The sequence below is a fragment of the Rhincodon typus genome, chromosome 4, assembly GCF_021869965.1.
Source record: "Rhincodon typus isolate 14 chromosome 4, sRhiTyp1.1, whole genome shotgun sequence".
In the NCBI taxonomy this organism is placed as follows: Eukaryota; Metazoa; Chordata; class Chondrichthyes; order Orectolobiformes; family Rhincodontidae; genus Rhincodon; species Rhincodon typus.
Genome location: NC_063335.1, coordinates 29,225,630 through 29,241,048, shown reverse-complemented (window position 1 = coordinate 29,241,048; position 15,419 = coordinate 29,225,630). Strand labels below are relative to the sequence as shown.

The 15,419-nt window shown below is 41.0% G+C and overlaps 1 protein-coding gene across 5 annotated transcripts in view; it reads right to left on the bottom strand.

Annotated features, from left to right (window-relative positions):
• mybl1 (v-myb avian myeloblastosis viral oncogene homolog-like 1) overlaps positions 1–15,419 on the bottom strand; it is a 72,129-nt gene that overhangs the window by 39,966 nt on the left and 16,744 nt on the right. For 3 of the 5 annotated variants that reach the window (XM_020532959.2, XM_048596334.1, XM_048596335.1), the window contains exons 2-8: positions 13,798–13,903; positions 13,395–13,466; positions 8,085–8,177; positions 3,862–4,082; positions 1,253–1,439; positions 1,052–1,120; positions 281–385 (exon numbers count right to left, since the gene is read on the bottom strand). In XM_020532959.2, coding sequence (XP_020388548.1) covers positions 281–385; positions 1,052–1,120; positions 1,253–1,439; positions 3,862–4,082; positions 8,085–8,177; positions 13,395–13,466; positions 13,798–13,903 — 853 coding nt within the window. The remainder of the gene's footprint in view (positions 1–280; positions 386–1,051; positions 1,121–1,252; positions 1,440–3,861; positions 4,083–8,084; positions 8,178–13,394; positions 13,467–13,797; positions 13,904–15,419) is intronic. The other 2 variants (XM_020532962.2, XM_020532963.2) reach the window with 1 other exon arrangement.

Here is a 15,419-nt window from a genome sequence, read left to right as displayed (position 1 = left end):
TTAGAAAAATAAAGCCACTTCAGTTAAAGAAACTTGTACTAAATCACAAAGTATGAACCCCAAAAGGATGTATATTGATCAAAACAAAAAGATTCAACTGCATTATGGCATAAATATGCTATTTTTCAATGTATGCTCATTTCTAAAATGTGATTCTAGATGTTAGTAGAATTATAGCAGCACAATGAAAGGCTAAAATGAGAAAAGGCAGAGATGAAATGGCAAGTCTAAGATGAAAAAGCTAAGCAATGTAAAAGTTGTCAGTGCACAGAATCCTTACAGCTCCTGCTCGTTTTCTTCTGACTTCATTTTCGGCTGACATTAGGAGGAGTTCAAGTTCCCTTATTCTTTGTTCTTTATCAGGATCGTCATCAACATATGGTTGCTGAAATGAACATGTAACAGGAGAACAAAAAAAAGGAAAAGAACAAAACAAGGAATGACAGGAAAAGAGACACGAAGATATGAGGTTTACTCTTTCATTCAAGTGCAAGAACTATTGCAAGGTTATCAATGATAACACAGCTGGTAAATTCTGGTACCATATGTGAATATGATTTTTTAACACGATTAATGAATCAAGTAGCATCAAATAGCAACAAAATATTTTTTAATGTGGACATTTGTTTCAATTATAGGACAGCCTCAGTGCCCAGCTTTATGGAAGTGTAAATTAAAGCAGAAGCTGAGTTTTTCCAACGCTTTTGGTTATTATTTCAGATGTCTAGTATCCTCAGTAGGTTGCTTTCATTAAAGTAGAAAAAGTGACTTTTGAAAACACATTTCTGAATCCATAAACATAGCATGAGTTATCATGGATAACCAATACAGAACAGGATACAATTTGAATAGGTAAAGCACAATGCATTGTTATATGACAAACAGAACAGAATTTTTTTTTTTAAACATGTCTAAGGTTAAACCGTATAATATGTTTTGACAATGCCTGAGTATCAACAGAAGCTTACAAACTAAAAACCAGACAGCTCCACATAGTATGTATTCTTGAACCTCATTAAGTTCACATTAGAGAAATAAGTCAGTTCCTTACTTGAGTAAAACCTGCTGTGGTATTTTCTGTGCAAGATTCTTCTGTACCTAAGTACTGGTGTCTAAGGGCCTTAACAAAGACAATACATCTCAATTTCAAGTCTATTCAAGAATCAATATTAAAGCCAGCATTAAATAATACCATTTAATTTGAATAGATGAATTACTCAAGTATTTTTTTTAAAGAAAGCAAATCATTTACTTGTGTAGATACAGGAATGAAAAACTGGTTCTGGAACTGCATCGTATTCAGAGGTGTCCGAGGTGGTACTTTCTGTTGCTGGATGCTTGGAAGCAAATCACATTTGGGTGCCTCCTGCAGGTATCCTTCCTGCTCAACTTTCCTTCGCATTGTGGAATTCCAATGATTCTTGATTGAATTATCTGTCCTACACAATACAAAAAATGAACATGTGATACTGAATGTGGGGAAAAAGACTTTAAAACATAGTTAAGGGACTAAATTTTGAGCATTCGCCCTAAATATTTTAAAAATGATAGTTCATAATAATAAATCAAATCGAACATCTTGTCACATGTACCTAGGTACAGCGAAAAGTTTTGTTTTGCATGCAGTACAGGCAGATCATACCAAACAAAGTGCATTAGGGTAATAGAACAGAGTGAGGAATACAATGTTATGGCTGCAGAGAGAATGCACAAAGAGCAAGATCAACATTAAATTTAAAATTTCAGAATTCCATTAAGAAGTCTTATAACAGCAGGGAAGAAGTAGTTCTTGAATCTGTTCATACGTGCAGTCAAACTATCTTCTGCCTGATGGAAGAGGACGAATGAGAGTGTGACCCGGGCAGGAGGGGTTTTTGATTATGTTGGCTGCCTTCCCGAGTCAGTGAGAAGTATAGATGGAGTCAATGGATAGAAGGGTGGCTTGCATGATGGATCACTTCAATATAGGAATTCTGCACAAGCTATTCATTGGCAGTCGTTTGTTAAAACAATACTCATACTCGTGGGCCATGATCATTTTTAGAAGGCAGGATAAAACACAGCAGCATATTGAAAACCCAGTGAACAGCAGCCACAGACACAATGAGTGAAAGACTTCTGACTGTGCTGTAAAAATCTTATGATTCTAAGAGAAGGCCATGATGATGTAATCAGAAGAGTCTCATTTAAACATGTTGCAATGTATCAAACAATTTGGCCAGCAGGTGAGGTTGCAAACAAATGACAGAATTTAGTTGAGGAAAGGAGAGGGATGAGATGGGACACACGTGGAACTCTCTGCCACAGAAAGTAGTTGAGGCCAAAACATTAAATGTTTTCAAAAGGAAGTTAGTTTTAGCTGTTAGGTCTAAAGCAATCAAATGGTATGGGGAGAAAGGAGGAACAGGGGACAAAGTTGGGTGAACAGCCAGGATCATATTAAATGGCAGAGCAGGCTCGAAGGGCCAAATGATGTACTCCTGCTCTGGGGGGTGGGTAAGGTGAGACAGGAGGTTTCAATTGAAGGATGTTTAAAAATAAATCAAAAATAAACAAGAAAGCAAAGGTAGTGAAGAGGGAAGCAATAATTAAAATGTGGTTGAAGGGATAGAAAATATATGTAGAACAGTGCAGCAGATATTAAAGCCAGAGACAGTAATAATGGTTAAAAAAAAATCAAAGCTTAAGGCCCTTGACCTGAATGCATGTAGAATTTGTAGCAAGATAGATGACTTGACAGAACTCAATGACTAATATAGAGACGTGGTTACCGAGTCACCAAGACTGGTAACTTAATATTCAAAAGGTATTCAATATCCCAGAAGAATAGGCTAAAAGGAAAAAGAGGTGGGGTGGCTTGTTAATAAAAGATGCCCATCAGTGCTCTGGTGTACAATGATACAGGCACAATAGGTCATGATGTGGAATCAGTTTGAGAGGAAATAAGGAATGGCGAGGAAAAAACACGATGATCAGCCAGGATCATACTGAATCTGAATGGCAGAGCGGGCTCAAAGCACATATACGCTCCCAAAGAGTTGTCACACTGTAGGACAAAATATAAATCAGCAAATAATGGAGGTGTGCAAGAAGAGCATAACAATGATTATGGGTGATTTTAATCTGCATATTTACTGGGCAATTCATATGTGCAAGGGTGGCGTGGAAGTCAAATTTCTGGTCTCAGAGATTGCAGAACCTAACTGGGAGTAGGCTATTTTAGACCCACTAATGTACAATGAGGTATAATGTGGTAGAACTAATAAGAGATCTTGTAGTTAAGGATTCTCCGAGGGTAGCATTTACAACATTGCATAATTTAAAAAGCAGTTTGTGGGAGATTAAATCTGATCTCAATTTAAATATAGGCAATTACAGAGGTCTGAAGGATAGATCAAGGGGGAAGTCATTGGTTGAGCAGTTGCAGACAATTGAGCAGTAAAAATTTAGTCCAGTCAAAAAAAAAAGATGAACCACCTGTGGTTAACAAAGGTGGTCAAGGAAAGTACCTGATCAAAAACCAAAGCATACAAAGTAGCAAAAATCTCATGGTAGGCTAGATGATTGGGAATATTTTAGGACCCAGCAGATGACTAAAAAGCCTATAAAGCTAAAAATAAAACTGTTTTTATTTCTTACCAATTTACTTTTATTACCAAACAGTAAGAGCTTCAACAGGAATACCAGAGAACGTAGCTGAAGTAAAACTTCTACCTTATCAAAAATATTCCAGAAGTACTTGATCCCAGTCAAAAATATTCCATTCTTCAGCTCATTCACATCATCAATGCCAAAAGAACAATAATTTCATTAAACTCTGACCAAAACAAGGAATTTAAAAATAATAAAAATTAAACATGCCTTCCAGGAAGCAACTTTGCAATCTCAGCCCAACGATTTCCCAAACGCTTATGTGCTTCATAAATGATCTTGTCTTCCTCTTCTGTCCAAGATGATTTTTTAACTTCGGGATTTAAATGATTGTGCCACCTTTCCCGACATTGTTTTCCAATCCTGCCTTTCAGGTATTTGGCAATCAGAGACCATCTCTTTGGACCATATTTCTGAACTAACTCAATTACCTATGAAGAAATGGCACAGAAAATCAATTAAAAACTTTGAACACTTCACAAGTATCTGATTCCTGATGTCATTCGCTAAATGTTTAAAAAAAAACACAGCCAAATTAGTCCTTGCAAAAGTCATAGTCCTTGTGCAAAAATACTCGGAGGTCAACCTTATAATCAGTCATCAACTCAAAATGTGACTTCTATCTCTTCATAGGCACTGCCTGACCGGCTGAGTATTTTCAAACTTTTCTGCTTTCACTACATAATGTGTGACAATATTATGGCTTTAAGAATTGTGTTTTGTCTTTTTTTGAGAGAGGTTTTAAGACAGGAGGCGCTAGCTGTCTCTTTGAAATCAATAAATTGTTTGAGGTGCCCTTGGGTGTTGTTTTTAACAAAGTTAGAACAACAGAAGCAGCATGAATGGACGGAGTCAGGCTCCCACAGAACCAGGGTTTAAGTTTAGCTTTCAGCAGTTGTTGGCGTTTGAAATTAGCTGTAGAAGCTGTTATACATCTCTTTTCTATTATAATCACACACCATTTGGGTGGCACAGTGGCCCAATGGTTAGCATGCTGCCTCACGACCTGGGTTTGATTCCACCCTCAGGTGTCTGTGTGTCTATGCCAGTGTGTGCGTGGAGTTTGCACAATTCTCATTGCGTCTGCATGGGTTTCCTCCCACGGTCCAAAGATATGTAGGTCAGGTGGATTGGCCATACTAAATTGCCCATAGTGTGCAAGGGATGTGCATAAAAGGAGGATTAGCCATGGGAAATGCAGGATTACAGGGAGAGGGTAGGGGGGTGGGTCTCAGTGGATGTTCTTTGGAGGGTCAGTGTGAACTCAACAGGCTGAATGACCTGCTTCCACAGCATAGGGATTCTATGATTCTCGGCCTTTAAAAATGTGATAACGAGAGTTCAAAGGTAGTATGTTCCCGTTAGTGTAAAGGCCAAGGCTTTAGGCATGAGGAATGCTGGATGACTAGAGAATTTGAGATTCTGGTCAAAAAAGGAGACATATATGAAGTATAAACAGCTGAGATTGAGTGAATCTCCAGAGCAGTACAAGGGCAGCAGGAGAATACTTCAGAGGGAAGTCAGGAGGGCAAAAAGGGGACACAAGATATCTTCCGCAAATAGAGTTAAGGAGGTTTCATATGTACGTTAAGGGCAAAAGAGGAACTAGGGAGAGAATAGGGCCACTTAAAGATCAACATGGCCAGCAGATGGGTGAGATACTAAACAAATATTTTGCATTAATATTTACGGAGAAGAAGGCATGGAAGCTAGAGAATTTGGGGAAATAAACAGCGATGCCTTGAAAAAGAGTTCATATTACAGAATAGGAGCTACCGGAGGCCTAAAGGTAGATAAAGCCCCAGACCTGGTCAGGTGTTTCCAGAACCTTGAGAAGCTAGGGAAGAGATTGCTGGGCCCGTTGCTGAAATATTTGTATCATTCACGGCCACAGATAAGATGCCAGAAGACTAGAGGTTGGCTAATGTGGTTCGATTATTTAAGAAAGGCTGTCAGGAAAAGCCAGGGAACAACAGACTGGTGAGCCTTATATCAATGTTGGGTAGCTTGTTGGAGGGGACTCTGAGGGACAGGATTTACATGCATTTGGGAAAGGCATGGACTGATTAGGAATACTCAACATAGTTTTGTGCATGGGAAATTGTGTCTCACTAACTTGATTGAGTTTTTCGAAGAGCTCAGAAAGAAGATTGATGCAGGAAGAGTGGTAGATGCTGTCTATATGGACTTCAGCGAAGAATTCGACAAGGTTCCATGTGGTAGACTGGTTAGTAAGGTTAGATCACATGGAATCCAGGGGGAGCTAGCCAATTAGATGCAAAATTGGCTTGAAGGTAGGAGACAGAGTGTGGTGGTAGAGGGTTGTTTGTCATACTGGAGGGCCTGTGACCAGCGGCTTGCCACAAGGATCAATGCTGGGTCCACTGCTTTGTCATTTATATCAATGATGTGAATGTGAATAGAGGAGATATGGTTAGTAAGTTTGCAGATGACACCAAAATACATCGTGTAGTGAACAGTGAAGAAGGTTATCTAAAAGCACAATGGGATCTTGATCAATGGGCCAAGGAGCAGCAGATCGAATTTAACTTAGATGCATGAGAGGAGTTGCATTTTGGTAAGGCAAATCAGGGCAGGACTTTAATGGTAGGGCCCTGGGGGCTGTTGCCGAACAAAGAGACCCAGGGGTGTAGGTGCAGAGTTCTTTGAAAGTGGAGTTGCAGATAGATAGGTTGCTGAAGGCTGCATTTGGCACGCTTGCCTTCATTGGTCACACCATTGAGTATAAGCTGCATGAAAGTTACCACGCAGGACCTTTTTAAATCTTTCCCCTCTCGTATTAAATCAATGCCCTCTAGTTTTGGACTCTCCTACCCCGGGAAAAAAAAAGACCTTGGTTATTCACCCTATCCATGTCCCTCATGATTTTATAAACTTCCATAAGGTCACCCCTCAGCCTCCGACGGTCCAGGTAAAATACCCCAGCCTATTCAGCCTCTCCCTACAGCTCCCTCCAAGCCAGGCAACATCCTTGTAAATCTTTTCTGAACCCTTTCAATTTTAACAACGTCTTTCCTATTGCAGGGAGACCAGAACTGAATGCAGTATTCTAAAAGAGGCCTCACCGATGTCCTCCACAGCCACAACATGATATCCCAACTCCTATTCTCAATGCTCACACTAATGAAGGCAAGGGTGCCAAATTCCTTCTTCATCACCCTGTCTACATGTGACTCCACTTTCAAAGAACTATGCACCTGCACCCTAGGTCTTTGTTCAGCAACACACCCTGGGCCCTACTAATTAATTGATAAGAATGTACAAGACTATGACAAGTTTCTTTTGGGTAGACAAAGAAAAACTCTTCCCCTTAGTGGATGGCTTTAGGCTTTAAGGTTTTGGATACGAAATTGGTGGAGTCGGCTTTTTGTTTGGGGGGGCATGGAGCAGGAGTATCTTTTCTGAAAAAGCACAGCAGTGATTGTGAGCTAGAGAAAAGAGAGACACACTATGATTTCAAAGGACAGTTGGATGCGTACTGGGGAGAAAAACCTCTCTCTCGCTCTGGGCACCATCACCATGTAGTCTACCTTCTTCCTGCCAAAAACCCACCCTGACATCAGCATAAATACCACCCTTTTCCAGTCCTGTTAAAGGGTCACTGGACTCAATGTTAACTCTGTTTTTGTATTGACAAGTGCTGCCAGACCTGTTGAATTTCCCTAGCACTTGCTGCTTTTGTGGCATCTGTGGGATTGGTACCATAATAAAGTCAAAAATGGAACACAGAATCAATTGTGATTCATTATGTCTAAAGTTGTAATTACAAAGCTGCGAGATAGAAGGACCAGGTAGTTGCCAGGGTTGGGGAGTTTGAGCTATAGGGAGAAGCTGAATAGGCTGGGGTTTATTTCCCCTGGAGCATCGGAGGCTGAGGGCTGACTTTATAGAGGTTTATAAAATGAAGGGCATGGATAGGGTGAATAGCCAAGGTTGTTTTCCCAGGGTAGGGGAGCCCAAAACTAGAGGGCGTAGGTTTAAGGTGAGAGGGGAAAGATTTAAAAGGGGCCTAAGGGGCAACTTTTTCATATAGAGGGCAGTGGTGTATGGAATGAGCTGCCACAGGAAATGGTAGAGGCTGGTACAATTACAACAGTTTAAAGGCATCTGGATGGGAACATGAATAGGAAGGGCTTACAGGGATATGGGCCAAATGCTAGCAAATGGGACTAGATTAATTTAGGATATGTGGTCAGCGTGGACGAGTTGGACCGAAGAGTCTGTTTCCATACTGTACAACTTTACGACTATTTCAATTTTGTGTGCTTTGCTTCTATTCAATTCAATAGAAAAATTATAAACATACCCTGATAAAAATAGAATCAGGTTTTAATATTTTGCCTTTTCTGAAAAGCCTTAAGGTTATTATTACTAACAGTATTTTGTAAAAATGTTTTTGGCTATTACCTTACCTTTTGATCTTCCTCCTTAGTCCATGGTCCTTTTATTAGCTCTGGATTCAAAACCTTTTGCCACCTATGCTGGCATTGAACATCTGTTCGGTTCTGCAATATTTCACAAGTCCTTGATTAGCAGCATCATTTGAGAAACATGCCGAATTAGAAGACCATTTCATTATCCAACAGAGCTTTCCTCAATGTTTTACAGCTAAAAATCCAATTCACTAAAGCATAATGAATTCAACAACATACTTATGGAATTGTTGCCTCCATGGCTTCTCCCCCGACATCTGACATCCTGTCCAGTCCCAGAATCCTTAGCTATTTCTGGTGCCCAGTGCATCTCTATCACTCTACTATTGGTGACAATTTCTTTTGATGCCTATGCCTCAACCTCTGGAATATTCTCCCTGCAGCTCTCAGTCTCTCTATCTCACTTTTCTTTTTGAATGCACCATTGTCAAAGTAGGTTTTCAATGCCCATATAGAACAATTACCTAAAAAGAAAGGAATCCCCAAACCACATTTATGAAAGGAACCAATGGACAAGATTTCACTTCTTTAAAAAAGTTTACTGTAACAGTAAAACCGTAGTCAATGCAACTTTCTTTTTATTCACTCATGGGATGTGGGAGTTGCATGCTTGGACAACATTTATTGCCTGTCTGTACTTGCCCTTGAGAAACTGGTGGTGAGCTACTTTCTTGAGCCACTGCAGTCCATGTGCTGTAAGTTGACCCATAATGCTGGTAGAGAGGAAATTCCAGAATTCTGAACCAGCCATAGTGAACGAACAGCAATATATATTTCCAGGTCAAGATTGAGTGCGGTTTGGAGAGGAACTTGCAGGTTGTGGTGTTTCCAAGTATTTGCAGCCCTTGTCTTTCGAGATGGAAGAGGTCATGCGTTTGGCAAGTGCTGTACAAGGATCTTTGGTGGATTTCTGCAGTGCATCTTGCAGATAGTACACATTGCTGCTACTGAGCATTGGTGTAGAGATAGTGAGTGGATGTGGATGTGTTGCCAATCAAGCAGGTTGCTTTCTCCTGCATGGTGTCAAACTTCTTGAGTGTGGTTGGATCTGTACCGATCCAGACAAATGGGGAATATCCCAACACACTCCTGACTTGTACTTTGTAGGTAGTGACAGGTTTTGGGGGGTCAGGAGGTGCGTTACTCTCCGCAGCATTCCAAGACTCTTGACCTGCTCCTGTTGCCATTGTGTTTATGTGGTAAGTCCAGTTCAGGGTCAGGTCAATGATAACAAACCCCCCCCCCACCCCCCCCCCCCCCCCCCCCCCCCCCCCCCCCCCCCCCCCCCCCCCCCCCCCCCCCCCCCACCCCACTTTCCTGCTCCTCTGGTGCTGCCTGGCCTGCTGCGTTCTTCCAGTTCCACATGGTGTTATCTCTGACTCCAGCATCTGCATTTCTTGCCATCAAGCCTGGATATTGTTGCATTTGAACACGGACTGCTTCAGTATCTAAGGAGTCGCAGATTGTGCTGAACATTGTGCAATTTATCGGCAAACGTCCACATTTTCTGACCTTATGATGGAAGGAAGGTGATTGATGAAGCAGGTGAAGATGGTTGGGCCTAGGACCCTGAGGAACTCCTACAGAGATGCCCTAGACCTGAGATGGCTGACCTCTAACTGCCACAATATCACCTTCTGTGCCTGGTATGACTCCAACCAGCAGAGACTCTGCCCCCGATACCCATTGATTGTGGTGTTTTTAGATGTATTTATTTAGATTTATTTATTTCTTTGTCACATCTATGTATAGGAGGGCTCCTCAATGCCACACTGTCAAGTGTGGCCTTGATGTCAAGGACTGTTGCTCTCACCTCACCTCTGGAATTCAGCTCTTTTGTCCAGGTTTGAATTAAGGCTGCAGTGAGCTCAGGAGCCGAGAGGCCCTGAAAAACCCAAACTGAGCATTAGTGAGCAGGTTATTGCTATCAAGCAGTACCTGCTTAGCACGGTTGATGAAATACTTGACAGAAGTATTTTAACTATCAATAGAGTTGAATTAATGCGTTTTTTTTTGTTTAAAGACCTGCTGAACTTCTCCAGCAATTTCTGTTTTTGCTTTTTTCTGTTGTTTGTATTTTAAGAATAAAGTGTGTTTTGCTTAAAGCCTAGTAGTTTGTCCAATTGAATCACATCTGGAACACAGTGCCTTATACTTTCCATTAAATAAGATAAAAGTTAGGGTCTAGGCTATCTCCCTGATGTATTTTAAGGAGGTTTGGTCTGGTCCATAACAAGGGATATGTTTGGCCTATTCAGTGCTGCCCATATCCCATGAATGAATGAATTTTAAAAAAACTAGTAAAACAAAATAAAAACAAAGCAATAAAGCAGCATAGGAACAGTCAGTATGTTATTAAAGTTCAGCAGTTAACACGATAATAAATCAAGTTCTTCCTAAAGTCTTATTTATTGTACCCAAGTAGCTTCAGCCAAACCGTCCGCAATATTCACTTCCAGAAGACTAAGAGCAGATCCTCCACTCAAACAAATGTGCGTGCTTCCCCTTTTCCCAAACTGTACCCACCTCACCCAAGTGTTCACACAGCACTCTCTCTTAAACCCATTCCTTCTCATTCAAATGCTTTCTCCACCCCACTTCGCATATCACTAATGCCCTCCATCTCATAAGCACAAACCAGTTCTCAACTCAGATTCTCCCCACTCACACAGCTCTTGCCTTTATCGCCAGGTCCCTATTCACTCACCTTTCCACACTCACCCACCATTCATTCAGCCCTCCCCAGCATCTTATCCCAGACACATTCATGCATCCAGTGCCTTCTCTCCACTCATCTTATGTCCTGCTTTTCAATTTTGCTGGGACTGAGCTCTTCTCTCGTTGTTTGCAAGTGGATGTGGCACCTCCTTGGGCACAGCCACCAGATCTGCAATGCCCAGGAAAGCGAGGCAGATAGGAGGTTGGACCCTGGAGGCTCAAATCTCAGCAAGCTGTTGAATGTAGGCTCGTCCACCGTGGGATGGATAGTTGAGTTGGTATCCCAAAGTAGGCCAAGCCATGCAACATTCAGTTTGACATGGGAGGACAGCCAGATTTGGAGTTTTAGGAATTGGAATGGAGCAGAGTTGGGAATAATCACCCCTTGACCAGCCTCAATATTGGCAGAGACTCTGTCCTCTTTAATTTTCAGATTCTTCCCCTGAATCTCCCAGAAAAGATCAATTCATTGGTGATAGCACAGCCAAAAGTCTCCTGGATGCTGACAGCGGAACAAGCCAGAATAACTGCTCCAGCTCCTGCAATTAGTTTCTCACCTTCTTTCCTCCTCCTGCCCATTCGGTTACAGATTGTCTCTCTGGTACAGCAGTAAGAGCAGGTGGCAGGGAACCTGTAACTGGAGGAGGCAGAGCTACCAGCATGGAAGAAACAAAATCGGAGATCGGAGAAGCAGTTCCATTTCTCCAGAACTGACTGCTCCCCCAATTGCAGCTCTGAGGTCTGTGAGTGACTGACAAAAAAGAGCTGCAAATTTTTTTGAAAGTTTTGAACCAACCCAAAGGTAGGAACATATGTTTAAAATGGCAGATTTCTGAAATGCCCAATGTTGTAAATCTGCCAAACAGCAGAAATATTTTATTCGCAGCAGAAGTTTAATGCCTCATTCAAGAATTCTGATTACCCCTTTTTACAGAACTCATTCTAGTTTTACTTTCGTTGTCATATTTTGTTTTGTAATGTTTTTGTGAAGTTCCCAGGAATATTTAATTCTGAGAATGTGTTCCCTTGTTTTAGTCTTTTCCTCCAACCCAGCCAGGACAGACATCCTTCCTGAATTTCTCTTGTGCTATACAACTTGTTCTTGCTGTTGATTTTGGGGATTAAAACAAAATGGCAGGCACTGCCAGACATGTCCTTCCCACCATATTGGGAAAGGACCAGGAAGAGGCAATCTCCGCTTGAGACGGAAACAGAGCTCATGCTCGTGACCAACAGCAAGTGTTCCCCATGACGCAGTAAATACTAGCTGCGACAGAAAATCAACTCTAAACGTGAGCTTTTTTTAAAACAGAAAAACAAGTACTTTACAGGATCATAGGATTGTTATAATGCAGAAGGCTGTTTGCCCATCATGTCTGCACAAGATCTCAGAATGGCATCATAACTTTGTGCCATTCTCCTGCCTTTTTTCCACAACCCTGAATATTGTTTCTCTTTAAAGAATCATGTAATGCTCTTCTCAAATGCCTCAAATGAACCCCCACTTCCAGACTGTGCGATCCAGGCCTAACTATTTGTGTGAAATAGTATTTTCTCTCATTGCATTTGCTTCTTTTGCAAATTACCTTTAATGACTTGCCCTCTCAATCTTGGTCCTTTTATAAGAGGGAACACTTTCTCCCTATCTACTCTATCAAGCCTCCTTTTGATTTTGAAAACTTCTATCAAATCTCCTCTTATCATTTTCCTTTCCAAGAAAAACAGTTCCAATTTCTCCATAACGGAGGATTTTCATCCCTGGAAACACAGTCTCAGAAACATCTTCTGCACTCCCTCCAAGGCATTCACATCCTTCTTAAAATATGGCACCCAGAATAGCGTACAATGCTCCAGGTGAGATCTAGCTAGTGTCTTCTATGATTTTATCAATTTCAGTACAATTTCAGCTACTCCCAGTACCGATCTTCCTCTTGACCTCAAGACCATCCTCCAGTCTGTGATGTCTCTTCAACGACAATTCACCTACCCTTGATTGCTAAAACAGTGCAAATTCCTGAAGCATTCAATAACTCTGTCAGAAGCATTCCTAGCCTCAGAACAGCACTTCTAATTCCATAAATCTGCTCATCAGTTAACCATTGCACAAGCTGCAGCCCAAAGAAGATCTGATGCCGCTTCCAGTCATTGCACTGGCTTCACAAAGATGAAATTTGAGGCCATGCATCTAGGAGTCCTCCAACATCACCATTTGTGAGCAGGTTAATAAGGCTAAGGGTGTGTTCCCAAATTGAACACCTCCATACTTATAAGAATGATCATAATCTCTTGTCAAAAGAAAAATGAATTTAATGTGCCAATATCAGTGGGTAAATTAGCCAATAAGTTGTGGTAAGGAAGAGATAAGACATGAGTTGGTTAGCTTTCATTGCTGTTGGCTTCACGAGAAAAAAAAACAGCTCACTGTCAACTTTCTTTAGAGTTTCAAGGAATTAAATTTGTGGATTAAGTACCATTTCGAAGCATCATTCCCTCTTTAACAGGTGGCTTTATCAATCACAAATATACAGTTTTCAAAACAGAAAACGTAAAATGTCTTCTTCTCCTACTCACAAGAAAATGACTTGCAATGAAATTCCAATCTTCTGTACCGTGTTCCTCTACCAACTTCTTTAACTTCTCATCCTGTATATTACAAACAAGGGAAAATATACAGCATTCATGTTAGTAGATTAGAATTGCAAAGGTTATAACAGAAACTAACAGCCAAGTATTTTAACTTATATGGCCGAAAACATCTTTGAATTGGCTCAACCATTAAAATACAAATGATTATCACATTAAATTTTTTAGGACCTCAGCAATTTATCATTGCAGTAAAATTAGATTGAACAATTAAATTATTTCTATTAGAAGTCTGATTCTATAATTAACGACCATCATATTGAGAGTGCTAAATGGGATATCATAAAAGAAAGTACAATGCTCATATTCTCAAAGGACCATTCAGATTTACCTCATCAGGTATCCATTTAATTTTGTTGCAGAGCTTCTTCGTACTTTTCTGTTGAGGCATGTCATAGTCACGATCTTGGAACAGATGTTCATCATCATCATCTTCACTGTTTCCAAAAGATAGATGTTCATGCATTATTATTTTACATATTGTCACCAGGACCTTCAAGATAATTCAGGTGTGTATTAGCAATAATTAAAATCAAAAGTACTCAATTTCACCTTCCCTTCCAAAAACTATATTCATAAAAGAACAAAAAAGCGAATAGAGAAAGGTTGTCATAGAAAGGTTTAGAACAAAGTAGTTCAAGACTTTTGTTTTATCCATCAACAATGCAACTGTGAAGTTTTTCTAAACTTCCAGGCAAATAAAGTTCAAATAGGACAAAATAAGAAACAAGAAATGCATATAATACACTCATAAAAAAAGTGCTTAGCTCAAATTATCCACATTATGCACTAAATTCTTTCCTTATTTAAATACATTGCTTACTTCAGGTGACTGGATAATTCACTTTTATATGAGGCACAAAAACAACTGAATTGTTAGTGATAGATTACAAGGACAGTTTCTTAGAGTGCAATTGACCACTTTTGAAACTGTATGGGGACAGACATACTAAGTGGCAAGCAACACACCAACCCCACTGTCAGCAGAAGCAAACCTACTGTGCAGCGATCAGCTTATTAAGACTTTACAGACAGAGTGTAGGTATGTTTCTCTACCCATAGGCCTTAATACTGGCATCCTAGATTGCCAGAAGCTGCCAGAGACTAATCAAGGCTGATTCCCTCGGGGAGCCAGTAACAAAAAAGTAAGCTGTTTTCCTTGTCGCAGAGTGGTGGTTGCAGAGTTAGAGGTAAGGACAAGGGGTGACTTTGAGGCCAACCACCTGCTCACCGCCTGTTCTTCCAACTACCTTCAGATTGGGTTAAATGAAGTGCTCCCCCAACTCCGAACCCACTGGTTAGGAAACTAGTCATCTTTTGGGGCCACCAGGAAGGTAACTGGGAAGGTGGCGAGAGGAGGCTGTTAAGTAGTTATTTATGAACCACAAGGGTCTTAATTTGTGGTGGCACCTTCTCACTTATTCAGCCCCTAAGTCCACATTGACCCTCCAAAGAGCATCCCACCCAGACTCACACCATCCTATCCCCGTAACCCTACATTTCCCACGGCTATTCCACCTAACCTGCACATCATCGGTCTGTGGGAGGAAACGCACGCAGACGTGGGAGAATGCACAAACTCCACACAGTCACCCGAGGGCAGAATCAAACCCAGGTCCCTGGCGCTGTGAAGCAGCAGCGCTAACCACACAGCCACTGTGCCTGATGGCACGTCACCAGAGCATAAGTGCAGACTGAAATTTGGCTGGCAACAAATAGCTGATTAGTTTAATTCTGAGGAGTTATGCATGCCAAAGGTCACTAGCCTAACAATAATTCTGATTCCCTCTCGCCCTCTCTGTGCAGTAAAAATATCTGAAGTAAGCCAGGAGATAGCAAGAACTGCAGATGCTGGAGTCAGTGTCAATACAGTGTGGAGCTAGAGGAACACAGCAGATCAGGCAGTATCAGAGGAGCAGGAAAGTCGACGTTTCGGGTTTACACCCTACATCA